The following is a 14,678-nucleotide window of genomic DNA, read 5'->3' as shown; positions in this document are numbered from 1 at the left end:
CTCCCCTGGGTCCTCAGGTCTAGCCTGGCCAGGCCTGAGCCAGGGCAGAGTGGAGGCGGAGGGTCAAGTGCCCCAAGGGGCCTCTGTGCACATGTGTGTAGGGGGCCTGCACACAGGCAGCCACACTGCTCCCCACGGCTTCTCCTGGGAAATCAGGGAGCTGGAGGGAGGAGACTCCCCCCAGTCTACACACAGCTCTCAGAATTCCAGGAATGTCAACTTGGCTCTCGGGCCCCTCAGTCTCTGGGAGTAAACAACTTCTGGGGCCAGAGCAGGGTGAGGCGGATCATGGGCCCCTCCTCCAGGAAGCCTTCTGCCCACACCCGCTCCCGTTCGTTCCCGAAGAGCTACCCAGATGGCATCCCAGATCCCTCCCCTGTGTCCCTCACCTCCACAGGTGCGGCAGCCTCTACAGCTGAGCCCAGCTCCAACCCCAGGCCACTGTGACTCAAGGCCCCTGCCCCCGCCGGGGACAGGATGTGTCCCGTCAGCCTGGGAAGTGGGGGCATTGGGCAGGGAGGTGGCCTCTGCTCGTGGCTCTGCACGTGGCAGGGTGGGGGATGGCAAACGTCACTGGGGAGGCCGTCAGGGCCCAGACTTCAGGCGGGCAGAAGCTCTGATCAACCTCTCCAGGACCCTGGGGACCCCCATCTCCTTGCCCCTCAACTAAATCCAGACTCCGTCACCCACCCTGAGAGGACTGTCAGGCCCCACCCACCCCAACCAGAAATCCAGATGCCCCAGACCAGCAAATGTGCCCAAACTCTGCATAGGTGCCTAAGTTACAGGGGCCACTGTGAGACACATCCACCTTCCTCAGCCCAAAGCTCACCTCCTCCAGGGAGACTTCCCTGCTTCTCACGGCACACAGCCACAGCATCAGGGGGCTCACCCCAGGCCATCTCCAGAGACACAGCCTCCCCTCCCTTTAAATCCTTCATGGCCCCTGCTCCATCACCTCCAGCTCCGACACCTACTCTGTCCCACAGGTACAGCCTCCAGGCCTCAGCCCATGGGTCCCCTTTGCCGGTATCTGTCCTGCTCCATCACACATACTCGGGATCCCTTGTCAAGGCTCAGCTCAAAGGACACCACTTCCACGACGACCCCCTGACCACCCTCCTGGTCCGCAGAGATCCGACGCTCCCAGATCGCAGGCGCCCGACTCATCAGAGCCTGGCCTGGGACGGGTGCAGCCAGCCCCATCCCGCACCCCCTCGCAGCCCCTCCCCCGGGAAGAAGGCAGGAGGGACAGGCGCGAAGCCAACCGAAGCGGCGCTGGGGGTTAGAGCGGCCGGCTGAGCCCGCCACCCGCCGGGTCACTCGCACCGCGCCCTCCCGCCGTCAGGGATACGGGCAACTACCGGGCCGGGACCGTTACTGTGCGGGCGATCGGGCTGGGCGGCGACTTCGAGGGTCCTCCAAACTCAGCGCAAAGACCCCCCGGGTGTCCACGGGCAGCGGCTCCAGGTGGAGAGACCCTCCCCCCTTCCTGGTCCCCACTGGCCGCCGGTCAGCCGCTCTCCTCGCCCGCAGCTGGGTCGCCGCGCCCCGGCCCGGCCCGCAACTTGTTGCTGAGACTCGGCTCTGGCTCTGCGCTCGGGGCCTGAAATTCGCGCCGGCTCGGCTTGGGCCTGGGCCCGGCTCGGGCGCGCGGGCAGCGGGACCCGGACAGCATCCCCGCCGGGGGCGCTATACCTGCGGGCAGTCAGTTCGTCGCGCAGCTGTCAGTCAGGCGGACACGAGAAACGCGAACGCCGCCGCCGGGCCCTTACGGCCCCGCCCGGACGCCGTAGGCCGGGATGTACCAAAATGGCAGGCGGGGGGCGCCGCCTGCTCCTGCCGCGGCCGCACGGGCCTCGGAAACTCGTCGCGGAGGGAAGCGGACGCCAACGGCACCAGGGCGGGCGGACGGCCGGGCACCCCCCGCGCCATGGGCGCGCCCGGGGCGGGGCCGGAGCCGAGGGCGGAAGCGCCGCAGGATCGAGGACTTTGGCAGCTGGCTGCTCCGGTGCCGCCATGATCATCCCTGTGCGCTGCTTCACGTGCGGCAAGATCGTCGGCAACAAGTGGGAGGCCTACCTGGGGCTGCTGCAGGCCGAGTACACCGAGGGGTGAGGCGCCGGGCCGGCCTGGGAGGGCCTCCAGCGTGGTCGGCAAGGGCTCCCCGGGCCGCCAGCCTGCGGGGCAGGGGGGACGGGTCCCGGCCCGCGGGGTCGGTGTGTCGGGCCGGTGTCGGGGGGTCCCAGTCTGCAGAGCGGGGGCGGGGACTACTCACATCAGATTCCAGGTGACCCTGGGCGGGGGAGCTTTCAGCCTCGGAGTCTTTTCCATCCCTGTTCTCCGGACCTGCTCTCAGGAAAGCGCCCCCCACCGCCCCCTTAGTTTGGGGAGGGGAGGGAGTCGGGCGTCAAGCTGCTGCCGTCTGGGGACTCCTAGGTATCCTGGCGAGTCCCGCCGCCTCCACGGCAAATCAGCCCTCAGCCGCCTCTGTCCACCTGCTCCCTAACTTCTTCTCTCCGCTGTTAGGCCCGCCCCCGTGTCCTGCAAACTCACTGGCTTTTTTAGGACATTGGACAAGCTTCCTGACCACATAGGCCTCATCATCAGGCTATTGTGGGGGTCCCTCTTCAGTGCTTACTTACCCCTTAGCACTGCAGTTATCACCGTGCCTGTCTGGGTCTCTGCCCTGGATTAGAGTCTGACCTTGGGCCCCTGTGTGCACAGCCCCATCCTCATCACATTTGAATCTCTGGGTCCCGGGGTGTGCCAGGGAGGCGTACGCTCTTACTGCAAGTGTGTCGGATGAATGGGGAAGCGATGGATGGCCTTAGTATTTGCGCCAGGTTCCGAGGAGGCTGCTGAAATGACCAGAGTGCAAGTGAATGCTGGCAGCCTGCACGGGACCCCTCCCCAGGATGCCCCAAGCAGGGGCCACCCGACCTGGCCTCCCCTTTCCCAAGCCACCGCGTTGTTTGCACACCAGAGGCCTTGAGGGTGACGGGTGGCGTCTCTGGGAAATGAGAGCGGTGTCTCCCTTCCCGACATGGGCAGCAGAGCCCATGGCAGCTGAGCGGGACTTGCTCCATCCGGGGCAAGGTCCTCCATCTGCCAGGACGAACAGGCTGCAGCCAGCTTTCTCCTCGTCCTCAGGGACGCCCTGGATGCGCTGGGCCTGAAGCGCTACTGCTGCCGCCGCATGCTGCTGGCCCACGTGGACCTGATCGAGAAGCTTCTCAACTACGCGCCCCTGGAGAAGTGACCCCTGCCCGGCAAGGACCCGTGGCCCTGTTGGCATGGGTCTCCCTCTCTGGAAAGAACCATCCAGTAAATGTTTTTGAGGACCACAAGGAGGTCCTGACAGTTGGCCTGGCTCTGTGGGACTCCCCGCTGCCTGCTCCTATGTCCTGCCTCCAGCATGAGGCCCCTTGGGGGTGGGTGCGGCCCTCACCGCCTGGGAGGAGGGAGGGCCATCCCCAGGGAAGCGCTCAGCCTGGGGCTGCTTTCCTCCAGGGCTCGCACTCGGCTCCACACAAGGCACAGATGTCGGGAGTGCTTGGGTTGGGGGCACGGGGGCGCTGGCGTCCCCACAGCGGTGTTCTGGGCGCCCTTTAGGCTGAGGACAGAGGACCTCACCTCCTCCTCCTCGGTGTCTAAAGAACCTCGAGGTTTTCTGAGCCCTGAGTAGAGTGCCCGCTGTGGTTACAGACGCCCCTCTTGACGGTACTGCTGCCAGCAGCTTCCAGGCTGCACCCAAGGCCAGCAGCCCGCCCCCCTCCACAGACAGCCCTGAGATCCCCACAGCAGGTGGGAGGGGCCCTGCTGGCTGGCTGGGCTGGACGGGCTCTTGGTGCCCCAGGCGCTGACGTGCCACCCTGTGAACCAGCCGGAGAGCTGCCTCTCGGGGGCCTCTGTCCTGTCGCAGCTCAGGCTGAGGCTCAAAATGGGAAGCTACCACCTTGGTGGGGGTCAGGCAGGCCCTGGTGCCCTGCAGCGGGCAGTGGGCAGAGGGCAGGGCCGTGCAGTTAGGGAGGGGGGCACCTTCCTCAGGGCTGGCCCAGCTGCCCGGATGCCTGAAATGGGGTCCCCTGAATGCGGGTGAGGGGACCACGGGAGGGAGATGGGGTCTGCGCAGCGGTGTGAGGAGCTGGGCAGCCCCTGGGCGACAGGGCACGATGGCCACGCCCTGGCTGCCCCTCCAGGCCCAGCGCCCCTTCCAGCCCCGGCTCCCGCTGCCAGCACACGTCCTGCCAGACACGCCCCGGACTCGCTCCTGAGACACCAGCCCCAGCACCTTCTCCCGTTCCTGATTCCTGCGCCGTGGCCAGAAGGGCCCCTGGAAACCACAAGCAGTCCCGGCTACTCCCCCAGGTCTAGCCCCACTTCCTCTGGGGCTCTGGCCACACCACCAGCTTTGCATCAGAGAGCATCAGCTGAGGTGCTGCACCAAGGCCTGTCCCCAGCCACCTCTCCCTTGAGTCCCCTTGGCCCACAGCTGGCCCCCTGTCCTCCTCTGTTGTGGCCCTGGGTTGGGGGGATCTGTCCACTCTGCTGGACGTGACGGCCCTGGGGACCAGAACTGTCTGTATCACCGACGTAGTAAGTTCAGCCATCCGTTCCACAGACGTTTATTGAGCACCTACCACACAGCAGGAGCAGTCCTAGGCATCGTCAGGCGGCAGTGAATAAAACCCACAGGACGCCTGCCTCCAGTGAAGAGGTGACAACAGTGAACTAGTGATGCAAGGCCTCTAGATGGTGGTGAGAGCAGCGGGAACACAGCAGGGGGAGCGGCAGAGGCTTGGCCCGGGAGAACTCTTGCTTGGCTTTCCCCAGGGGCTGGAGGCGGCTTGCTTAAGGAGAAGCCCCCAGTACCCGAGGGGCCTGAGGGCAGGCACACGGGGCTCCTCACCTGCTGCCGCCCGGCTCCCCGCTGGGCCAGCCCATTGCTGCCCACCTCAGCCCCTCTGACTGAACCCAGGCCTCAGGGAGCAACCCGAGGCCACGACCCGGGCCCCCACCCACCCAGCCCAGCAGGCAGGCAGACAGGCGGGGCCGACCCCAGGCCTTGGGACTTTGGTGTGCAGCTAAAGGCACTTGAAGCTGCCTCCGGGGTTTGGGGGTCCCCAGAGGTCACAGTGATGGCACGGTGCGGCGGGGGTGGGGGGGCCAGGCACGAGAACACCAGGGGGAGAGCCTGGCAGGCAAGGGGCGGGGCCACGTCCTGGACCGCAGCTCCTTGGCCGTCAGTAGTCAACACGTGGCAAGAAGCTGCAGCGCACACGGAGGGCCAGCCCGCGGGCAGGGTCAGTAGTGCTCCAGCTTCAGGCTCTTGTACAGGCAGCACGTGAAGATCATGCCAAACACCTGAGCACGGGGCCAGCATGAGCGGACGTGGCCGCCAGCACCTCGCATCCCAGCACCCGCCGGCCCGCCCTGCCGTGCCCGCACCTGCACACAGGCGATGCCGAGGCCCACGGCCCCGATGATCCTCAGGTGCTCCTGGATGAAGGTCTCCAGCTTGGTGATGCAGCCACCCTGCGGGAGCGGGGCAGGCGTTGTGTGCTGAAGGCAGCAAGTCGTCTGGCCCCCTCGGGTGTCGGGCCACACCAGCCCCCAGCATCCTGGGCACCAGGGCCCTGGGCGTCTCAGCAGGCCCCCGCCGGCCTACCTCCACCTTGTAGATGTTGGAGGCGTGGTCGCGCTGCCCGCAGCCGGCCACCACGGTCTTGCAGCAGCTGTCAGGGACCACGCGGCCGCCTGCCTCACCCGAGCGGATCCACTCGCTGTCCCGCCAGTCCTGCGAGTTGTTGCTGCCACAGCAGTGGAACTGCAGCGAGGACACGGCCCAGGCTGAGCCCCGACTGCCCACCCCTGCGGCTGGGGCTCCCGCACAGGCCTGGGGAGGTGCCTCCGTGCGCCACCCACCCACCTCCTGCTGCAGCTTGTCCACAGCGCTGGTCAGGCCCTCGTGGCCCAGCTGATGGTACCGCTTGGTCATGGTGTCCTTCAGGTTCTCCTTGAGCTCTGCGTTCAGCTGGGGTGAGGGAGTGACAGCTTCAGCCACAAAATCTAAGACTCTCCAAGTTGGGGCAGGATGGGAGTGGGCACAGACGGGAGAGAGGTGCAGGGTCAGGGCTGGGTCAGACGCATGGCTCAGGTGGCGATGGGGAGGGTCGCGGGCAGGGAGGGCGCTCCAGATCCTGTGGATACCTGCCTCCCCCGCCAGGGCCCCCAAACAGGCAGCTTGGGTGCTGCGGGCAGGCTGTCCATCCGCGTGATCCACCCTCCCTCTAAGACCCAGTCCCCACCTCTAGGGCCTGATGCCACGATGCTCAGCGCTGGAGCCTGTGGGGTCCTGTGTGCATGTACGCGCCCTGCCTGTGCATGTGTGTGTCCCAGTGTGGGGGTGTCTGTGTCCCCATGTGTGTGTACACGTCACCTGCGTGTGCGCATCCATCTCACTGCACGTGCGTGTCCCCGTGTGTGCCCGTGCACGTCCACGTCGCCACACGGCCTGTCTGAGCCCCTTACCTGCTGATAGTAGACGTAGGCCAGGGCTCCCGCAATGATCTCCAGCAGGAAGATGACGAGGAGCAGGGTGAAGTACTGGGGGGAGGTGCAGGGGCCCCGTGAGATGGGGCGGGACACGGACACCCCCAGTCCGTGAGGACGCCCCGGGCCCAGGCACAACAGAGCACAGCCACTGCCCTCAGCTCCCAAGCGGCCACACGGTGAGGGCTCCAGGCAGCAGGTGAGGGCTGGGTGGCCGCCAGGACCCCCGATGCTCACTCCCAGGTGTCTTCCCTCTGCTGGCCCAGCTGGGATGTGGGGACTCACAGGACTGGGCAGGTGGAAAGGGACGCCCCCCAGCTGAGCACAGCAGAGTCTATCCTGCGGTGTCACACTCGACCCCCATCAGTCCCTTCTAACTCCCTCAGGGACCCAGAGCCAGCCCCTGGCAGCCTGGCAGGGAGCCCTGGCAGGTACCCGCAGCCCCACCCCCGCCCCCAGTGCCAGCCACATCCTGCTGACCAGACGCAGCAGGTCCCTCCGCTCCTTGAAGGTGGCGCAGCAGCCCAGGGCCCCAGTCACCATGACGACAACGCCCGCCACCACCAGGATGTAGGCTGTGGCCAGGTAGGTGCCTGAGGCCAGCAGGCTGATGTAGTCGCTCTTGAGGGCCAGTGTCCAGATGCCCACGGCCATGACGGCCAGACCAGCCAGCTGTGGGCAGTGCACACCGGTCACCACACCTGGCCCCAGGTCTGAGCCCCAGGCCAGGCTCCTTTCGAGGCTGGGGAAGGGGGTGCCTCACCCAGAAGCAGCAGTTGAAGGTGAAGAGCAGGTACTTGAGGCAGATGGTGCCACATGTCGCAGCCTTCTCGCCGAACTCGCCCATCCTGCGGCAGGGAGGTGGGGGAGGGCCTGCCTGGGAGGATGGCCAGACACCAGTGGGGACAGAAGGAGGGAACACAGATGTCCAGACCAGCCCCAGGTTGGGGCCAAGCCAACTGCCTGCCCGGGTGAAGGCTCTGGGAAAATGTCCGTGGCAACCAGGACACTTCCTGCGAAGGCCGCTCAGGAGCCTCCACCCCCACTGCAGCGAGGGCAGATGGGGTGCCCACAGCCTAGCTGAAGGCCGGGGGGCCAGGCTTCCCTGACCAGAGCCCAGGGCACGGTGAGGGGGGGCCTGGAGGACCCCCAACCATCACGGGCTGACTCACCCCTCTGGCAGCCAGGGTAGGAAGCCCCAGCAGGCACCTCGGGGTGAGCTCATGCAGGCTCCCCACCCCGTCCCAAGCATTCCCCGGGCCCCACGTCACAGGTTGGCAGGAACCCACCGGCTGCTGGGGGAGAGGAGGCCGCTCAAAGACAGACAGACCTGCCCCTCGCTAGCCTAGTCCCATGGCCTTAGGAAAGCCCCTCAGGGCTCTGTGAAAGGACAGGCCTTCCTTCCTCCCAGCGGGGGGAAGTGGAGCTGGCAGACACACACCCGCCCAGACCTGGGGGGCTCTTCCTGTGCTGGTCCTCATTACTGGAATGGGGACAGCCACACCAACCCCAGGGAGAAGTGGAGATACCAGCTGTGCTCCTCCCCAGAGGCACCCCAGGGCCACCCCACCCACTCTGTTCTGGGGTGTCCGCACTGGGCGGGGAGTGGCTGTGGGACACACATGGCAGCTGAGTGCCTGGGGCCATGTTTCCAGACAGACACAGCACTGCCCAGAGCCGAATTTCTATCCACCCCGCCCAGCACTCACCTGGCTGGTGGGGATGTTCCTCTTGCCTGTAAGGCAGGCGGACGGAAGTTCCCGCCCAAGGAGCCTCCGCTAGAAGGGCAGGGACAGGTCACAGGTCTGGCTCAACCCGGATGGTCAGGGTCCCGCCACCTCTCTTTCTGGCCGACCCAGGCACTGGACCCGAGCTGGCCTTCCAGAGCAGGCAGCGTCCACCCCCTGCCCGTGGCTGAGCGGGGAGCGGCCAGGCCCGGTATTTTGGCCTGGGCCAGGGCGGGGCAGGGCAGAGGACATTTCTGGACAGTCCGATCCTGGGAGGCACCGCACGCCTTCTCCAGGCCCCCACTCTGAGCCTTGGCACCAGGCCTGTCACTGCCCCTTCCCCCACCAAGCAGCAGTAGCTGCAGCCTGGAAAGAAAAAGAGGCGCAGACCGCTAGCACAGCCGGAGTGTGGAAGCCCCAGGTGCCGCAGACCCAGGCCTCCCGGGGAGGCTGCTTCCAGACACAGATCCGGCCCCCACGGCGACCGGCTGAGGAGGGGCCCCTCTTTCCGGGAGTGCCTGGCGGGGATGATCCCCAAGGGAAAGGGCCGGCCAGAAATAGCTCCCGCGGCCCGGGACAGAGCCGCCCCACCCACGTCCCCCGCAGCCCAGCCGGCCCTTCGGCGCCCCGCACCGCAAGGTGGGGGACCACGACTCGGCTCCAGCCAGGCCGGGTGAGGAATTCGCGATGAAGTCACCGCCGCCGCCTCCCCCACGCCCGGGCGAGACGAACGGCCCGCCCACTCGCACCGGGCGGAGGGGAGGGCACCGGTGTCTGCGCACAGTGAGCGGGGTGCTCGGGAGGAGCCCCTGGCCGGAAGGGGCCGCCAGGCCCGCCCGGAGACCCGGGAGGCGCCTCGCCCTCGCCGCCCGGCGGACCCTCTGCCCGCCCGGCCTCCGGGCGCCCGTCTCCCTCCGGAAGCGGCCTGCAGGGCCGCCAGGCGCGCGGCTTCTCCCTGCCGGCCGAGCCGGGCGGTGCACTCACCGGCCACGCGTCCGAGTCGGGCCGGCGGCGGTGGCGGCGGCGCAGGCGGCGGCGGCTCGGAGCGCGGAGAATGCGCGGCTGACCGGGGGCTAGCGAGCGAGAAGCGCCTGGCCGCTCAGGTCCCCGCCCCGGGCCCGGAGGCCCCGCCCACGGCCGCGACGTGGGGCAGGTCCGAACAGCGCTCGGCGCGAGCGGGCGGAACACCGGCGGGGGCGGGCCCCGGGGGTCCGCCCGAGGCGGCGGGGGCCGGGCGGGCTCCGGCCCAGGGGTGCCCACAGCCCCGCCGGCCCAAGCCCTCGGGAGGAGCTCCGCTGGGGGCGGGGCGGGAGGCTGCGGGAGTCGACGGAACAGATGCGGGCCTGGGGGGAGTCTCTGGACGTGCGGTCAGATGCAGACAGGAGCCTCTCTGGGCGCCGTTGGGAGGACGGCCTGGAGGGGAGGCCTGGGGTCAGTGTGAGAGAGAGTCCAGTTTGGAGGGCGTCGCCTGGGAGTGGTGGGGGGAGGTGAAGGAGAGAAGGCAGTGGCTGCCGACCCGCTGCGCTGGGGAGCTGAGAGCGGGAGTAGAAGGGGAAGGGGAGTCCCAGGCGGGCCCTGAGGCGGCACAGTCGCTGGGAGCGGCTCTCCGTGGACAGTGGGCAGCACTCATCCCCAGCTCCCTGCCGGAGGCTCGCGCTGGCAGGGCGGAGGGGCTCGAGGGACAGCTCAAGCCTACCCACGGTGCCTCCACTCAGGACTCCAGTGGGCTGAGCTAACCCACCCAGGACTGTGTGAGGACTGGCATGGGGAGGGGGTGGCTGACTGAGGCTGCGGGTGGGCAGGGAACCCCGCCCGCTGCTTCCTGGGAGTCAGTGGCCTCAGTCCCTTGGTTCCTACAGCTTTGACGGACAGTGAGGGCTTGGGGATATGACCGGGGACACGCATGGACGATGGAAATCTCATGCGTGTACCTCTCAAATGTTGTGGCTCACACACACACAGGAGGCCGAGGAGGTCGAAGTCAGTGGACTTTATTTGGAAGAGGGGATTTTCTGCTGGTTTTGATGGGATGGGGGTAGGGTGAGGACCGGCAGGGAGGCACGGTGAGACCCTGACCACCCAGGATTAGTTCCTTCACGTCTGCAAGTCAGGCAGGCCAGGAAGCCTACTGGGTAGAACCCACATCCTGGATGGGCAGCCCCCAGCCACGAGGAGTCGCGTTCAAGGGGCAGCTTCTCCGAGTAACCAAGTAACGCCCAGTGAGTCACTCGGGCTGGTCAACGGGCACTGGGAAGGTGGCCAGAGCCGCGTCTGGGGGGGCGAGCCCAGCTACAACAACAGCAGGAGCAGGAGCAGCAGCAGCAGCAGCAGGTGGGCCCCAGCAGGGGGGCCGTGGTCAGAGCCTTCCTGCGGCCACTGCCCAGCCGCTCGGCCTCACAGACATCCCTCTCGTCTCGTAGCCGCGTGTTCAGCTCCCTGGGGAACAGGAGTCCAAGGGCTCTGAGAGGTCTCAAGAGGCAGCATTCCTAGCTGGGGAATGTAGGCACGGGCTCTGGCGCTCCCTCAGACCAGAAGAGAGGTGTCTGTCTGGGGCTGCAGCATGAGGGATGGAGGGCAGACACAAGGAAGGACTTCCTCGCAGTGGGATGGGGCAGTGAGAGGGACTGTTTGGGAGCTAGGAGCTGTGCTGACCCCTTCCTGACGCACCTGAGCAGTTCCAGTTGCCGCAGGAGGCTGAGCTTCTCCTTCTGCATGTTCCTCGAGACGGCGACCACGTCTCTGCAGGACGGAGGTGGTGATTTGGGTGCAGGAAGGCTCCTCAGGGTGCCCCACGACCCCCTGGAGGACCCTGCCCCACGGAGACCCTGGAGGCGGGGCTGGGACGGGGTGGGATGGAATCCCTGAGCTCCAAGCGCGACCCTTCTCGGGGTCCACCCCCTGAGGGCCCGCCCCAGCCCCGCCCCCCGGCACCGTTGGGTTTGCTCCCGACGGCCCAGCAAGTCGCTCTCCAGTCTGCGGAGCTGCTCTTGCACCCCTTCCAGTTGCGCCCGCAGCGCCTCGTTGGCCAGCCACAGCTGGGCGTTCTGCGCCTGCGCCTCCAGCTGCTCGGTGGTCCGGGCCTGCAGCTGCTGTTCCAACTGGGGTGTGGGGGGATCGAGGCTGGAGAGAACCCCGCCACGTCCCCGGGATGCTGCGTTTGCCCCTGACTCCCAACAGTTCCGGGGCTGGGAACATAGGCCCAAGGGCCTCAAGGACGCCGAGGAGTAGCATGGGGGACGGTGAGGATGGGGCCTGGGCTGGACCGCTGTGCACGCCTCCCGGCCGGGACCGCCGGACAGCCGCTCACCTCCCGCTGCCGCAGCCCCGCGCGTTCCAGCTCCTGCTCGCGACTCTGCAGCTCCAGCTCTAGGCGGCCTCTCCGCTCCTCCCGGGGGACGTCCTAGGAGGGGCGGGGACACCTGAGCCCCTGCGAGCGGCGGAGCAGCAGGGGGGCGGGTGGGACCACTTCGGAGAAGGCAGGGCCGGGGAGACCCGCGCGTCCGGGGTTGGGCTGGGCGCGGGGCGGCGCTGCGGGCCCACCTGACTCCGCAGGCGCCGGCGCTGCTCAAGAAGCTGCTGCTCCATATCTTCGTACAGACATCGCACCGCCCTCTCGTGCTCGCTCTCCCGCCTTCGGGAGACCGAGAGTGAGACAGCTGCTTAGAACCTGCCAGCAGTACAGCCCTCGGCCCCGCCTCTACCACCTCGCAGAGCCCCTCCACCTGGCCCTCAGGCCGCCCCCAGCCCCCCAGCCCTCACCGCCGCAGCGCCTGCTCCAGGCCCTCCCGCTCTCGGGCCGCTTCCTCCAGGCAGGCCGACGCCCGCATCAGAACGTCCTCGAAGGAGCCCAGCAGTTCGGGTCGCTCACGCTGCAGCTGGGTCCAGAGCGTCCGAATTGCCCGCTGCCTGGGGGTGGGGGTGGGGGTGGGGGTGGGGGTGGGGGGTGGGAGGGCAGAGGCTGAAGCTGAAGCGGGGACTCCCCACCCCACCCTGTAGGGTAAGAAGCCCCCAGAGGCCCCCGTAGTCTTGCACAAGCAGGGCATCCCTGTCCTGGGTGCTTTCACCCCTGCGGAGGTCTGTGCCTGTGCGGGGCTTGTGTGGCCAGGAGGTGTGTGTGCATGGGGTTGTGTCCTTGTGTACACAGGGCTGTGCCTGTGCTGGGCACAGCCCTGGCTGCTGCCTCCTGAAATGCAAATTCTGTGGGAAATCACGCCCGGCACGCAGTAGTTGCAGCTGAGAGGGAAGGACCGGCCCAGACCCGGCCTAGGGACCCTGCCTGGGAACAGACACGCAGGCGACGCGGACAGGCAGCATGCAGGTGGACAGAGAGCAGATGAGGGTGATGGGAGCCGGGCCAGCACCGACTCACTCGCCCAGGACCCGGGCTACCCCCAGCTGCACCAACGCAGAGCAGAATCTCTCCTCCTCCTCCTCCTCCTCCTCCTCCTCCTCCTCCTCCTCCTCCTCGTCCTCCTCCTCCAGGGAGCCCCCGGAGCCTCGCACACCCGACCAGCCCGCCTCGAAGGTTTCCTCTGGAGCCCGGGAGGTCAGAGCACCCGGGGCAGGCTCCACCCCCACCAACTTCCCTGCGGGCATGGGAGGGAGAGATCACCGGGCTGTGGGTTACCACCCGCAGCCCAGCCCACCCCCGCCCCCCGCATATCCTGCCCTTTTTCTGAGCCCAGTTTCCTGTTTTTCTTCCTTATTCTGGTCCGATTCTTGTCCTGGGAATGGGAGGTGATAGCTGGGCTCAGGCCAAAATGAGGCATGCCTGGCTCCCAGCCCCACCTGGGTTTGGCTCAGGGAGCAGGTCCTCTCCACATATGCCACAGCATCTGGGGGGCTTCCCGTGGTGCCTGAGTGTACAGACACCAGCCTGTGCTCCGGAGGGAGGCCATGGAGAAGCACGGGCTGCCACCCATGTGGGCTGTGGGCCCCAGAGAGTCCCACATGTGCCAGCGGAGGGTGTCTGAGCAGCGGGGTCGGGGGTGGGGCTCAGGGGCCGGGCTCACCCAGGCCAAGGCAGAACTCCCGAGCGGTGAGGAAGCCGGTGTGCGCCTGGTCCAGACTTTCGAACACAGCCTCCAGCTGTTCGGGCGTGAGGGGCAGGTCGTTCTGCAGGCCCTGGCCGGGCAAGGATGGCAAGGCTGAGTAGCCAAGGTCAGCCCTTGGGTGGGAGGCCTCTTGGGGCTGGGGGCTCACCTGCAGGTCATGCCGGGTGATGAAGCCCTTGGCCTCCTTGTCGCACAGCAGAAACAGCTCCTGGGCCTGCTCCAGTGTTGCTGCCAGTGGCCCTGGGGCGCGCCCCTCGTCCCACCCCTCCTCCTCCTGGGCCTCCCCAGCCCCAGGCTTCCCGGGGCTGGCCATGGCGGGGGTCTCAGCCTTGGGCGCTGTGAAGCCAAGGAGAAGTCAGGGCCTGAGCAGAGCTGAGAAATGAGGGGAGAGGAGAAGTGAAGGCAGAGAGGGTGAGGGGCAAGGGTGGCTGAGGGCTGAGCTGGAGCGGTGGGGAGCAGAGGCGCCTCCCTGGCCCCATGGGAAGGCGGAGGCCCAGAGAGGAGGGGCCGCTGGGGGAGGTGTGGCCCGATTGCAGGTGGTGGGGCTGGTGCGAGGTGGCATGGGTGGAGCCTGCAGGCTCAGGGTCACGCAGAGAGCCAGCCGGTGCAGGAGAGGATGTGCTGGGGGGAGGGGGCGGGGGGGGCAGCTATAGATCTTGTGATGGAAAATGAGGAGATGGGGGCTTGGGTGAGAGAATGATCAGCCGCAGAGAAGCTGAACAGGTCCTGGAGTCGGGGCCTGGAGACCGGGCGCACCGGGCTGGGCCAGTGGGAGTATCAACCAATCCCGGCTAAGTCCTTAGCCTCTGAGTCTGGGCCTCTGGGCCCCGCTTCCAGCCAGCTGGCAGGCGGGTGAGCTCCTCCCGCCCTGCCTGCAGCCCCGCCCACCGGCACCAGGCCCCAAGCGGTGCAGGTGCAGGGTCCAGCCTGGGCCACGATGCCTTCCGTGGCCCTTGTCAGGAACAAGCTCAGAGTCTAGCTTAACAGGCTCTCCTGCTGGCATCATGCTCTCCACCAGACTGGCCTCCCTCCCCATGGGGGCGCCCTGCCCCTTAATCAGACCACCTGTCATTCCCACGACACCTGGACCCCAGAGTTCCCAAAGCTAACCCCCAAGCGTGGCGACAGTCCTCCGCCTGGGACCCTGTGGTCCTCGCTCCCCAGTCCAGTACTGTGATTCTCTCTCCCCACCCATTCCTGGGGGATGCGGGAGGCGACCTCCAAAGAGGGCAGGTCTGAGAAAGGCCGAGAGGAGGGGACACAGGGGCGGAGACATCTCCGCCTCATGCCGTCGCCTTCCCTGGGCGGGCTCCACGGGACCGGGGGGCCATCCCAGCCGGAA

At 67.4% G+C, this 14,678-nt stretch overlaps 3 protein-coding genes across 3 annotated transcripts; 1 reads left to right on the top strand and 2 right to left on the bottom strand.

Annotated features, from left to right (window-relative positions):
- The first annotated feature begins 1,887 nt into the window (after positions 1 to 1,887).
- Positions 1,888 to 3,367, top strand: POLR2L (RNA polymerase II, I and III subunit L). The gene is made up of 2 exons (XM_079709527.1): positions 1,888 to 2,114; positions 3,154 to 3,367. Exons 1-2 carry the CDS (start codon positions 2,020 to 2,022, stop codon positions 3,260 to 3,262), a joined length of 204 nt encoding a protein of 67 aa, XP_079565653.1. The 5' UTR covers positions 1,888 to 2,019; the 3' UTR covers positions 3,263 to 3,367.
- A 1,245-nt stretch (positions 3,368 to 4,612) lies between these two features.
- On the bottom strand, positions 4,613 to 9,308 carry CD151 (CD151 molecule (Raph blood group)). The gene is made up of 9 exons (XM_079709221.1): positions 9,267 to 9,308; positions 8,265 to 8,333; positions 7,319 to 7,428; positions 7,036 to 7,227; positions 6,535 to 6,609; positions 5,933 to 6,037; positions 5,672 to 5,830; positions 5,452 to 5,538; positions 4,613 to 5,367 (listed from the first exon to the last, which is right to left on the bottom strand). The coding sequence occupies exons 3-9, from the start codon at positions 7,400 to 7,402 to the stop codon at positions 5,308 to 5,310; spliced, it is 762 nt and encodes a 253-aa protein (XP_079565347.1). The 5' UTR covers positions 7,403 to 7,428; positions 8,265 to 8,333; positions 9,267 to 9,308; the 3' UTR covers positions 4,613 to 5,307.
- Positions 9,309 to 10,311: 1,003 nt separating this feature from the next.
- CRACR2B (calcium release activated channel regulator 2B) lies at positions 10,312 to 13,649 on the bottom strand (the record flags this gene model as incomplete). The annotated part of the gene is made up of 9 exons (XM_079707657.1): positions 10,312 to 10,718; positions 10,950 to 11,021; positions 11,214 to 11,380; positions 11,590 to 11,682; positions 11,823 to 11,913; positions 12,042 to 12,188; positions 12,652 to 12,868; positions 13,295 to 13,406; positions 13,485 to 13,649. The coding sequence occupies 9 exons, from the start codon at positions 13,647 to 13,649 to the stop codon at positions 10,520 to 10,522; spliced, it is 1,263 nt and encodes a 420-aa protein (XP_079563783.1). The 3' UTR covers positions 10,312 to 10,519.
- Between the last annotated feature and the right edge of the window lie 1,029 nt (positions 13,650 to 14,678).

Source organism: Hyperoodon ampullatus (assembly GCF_949752795.1).
Source record: "Hyperoodon ampullatus genome assembly, chromosome: 7".
NCBI classification, from domain to species: Eukaryota; Metazoa; Chordata; class Mammalia; order Artiodactyla; family Ziphiidae; genus Hyperoodon; species Hyperoodon ampullatus.
The sequence above is the reverse complement of the archived record's forward strand: the minus strand, read 5'-3'. Positions and strand labels throughout refer to the sequence as shown.

Excerpts from the sequence above, each read along its gene's own strand:
- POLR2L (XM_079709527.1), top strand. The coding sequence starts at position 2,020 with ATGATCATCCCTGTGCGCTGCTTCACGTGCGGCAAGATCGTCGGCAAC. Across the intron at positions 2,115-3,153 it reads CAGGCCGAGTACACCGAGGG|GGACGCCCTGGATGCGCTGG; the intron begins GTGAGGCGCCGG and ends CCTCGTCCTCAG.
- CD151 (XM_079709221.1), bottom strand. The coding sequence starts at position 7,402 with ATGGGCGAGTTCGGCGAGAAGGCTGCGACATGTGGCACCATCTGCCTC. Across the intron at positions 6,038-6,534 it reads CCTACGTCTACTATCAGCAG|CTGAACGCAGAGCTCAAGGA; the intron begins GTAAGGGGCTCA and ends CCCTCACCCCAG. Across the intron at positions 5,539-5,671 it reads CCAACATCTACAAGGTGGAG|GGTGGCTGCATCACCAAGCT; the intron begins GTAGGCCGGCGG and ends CCGCTCCCGCAG.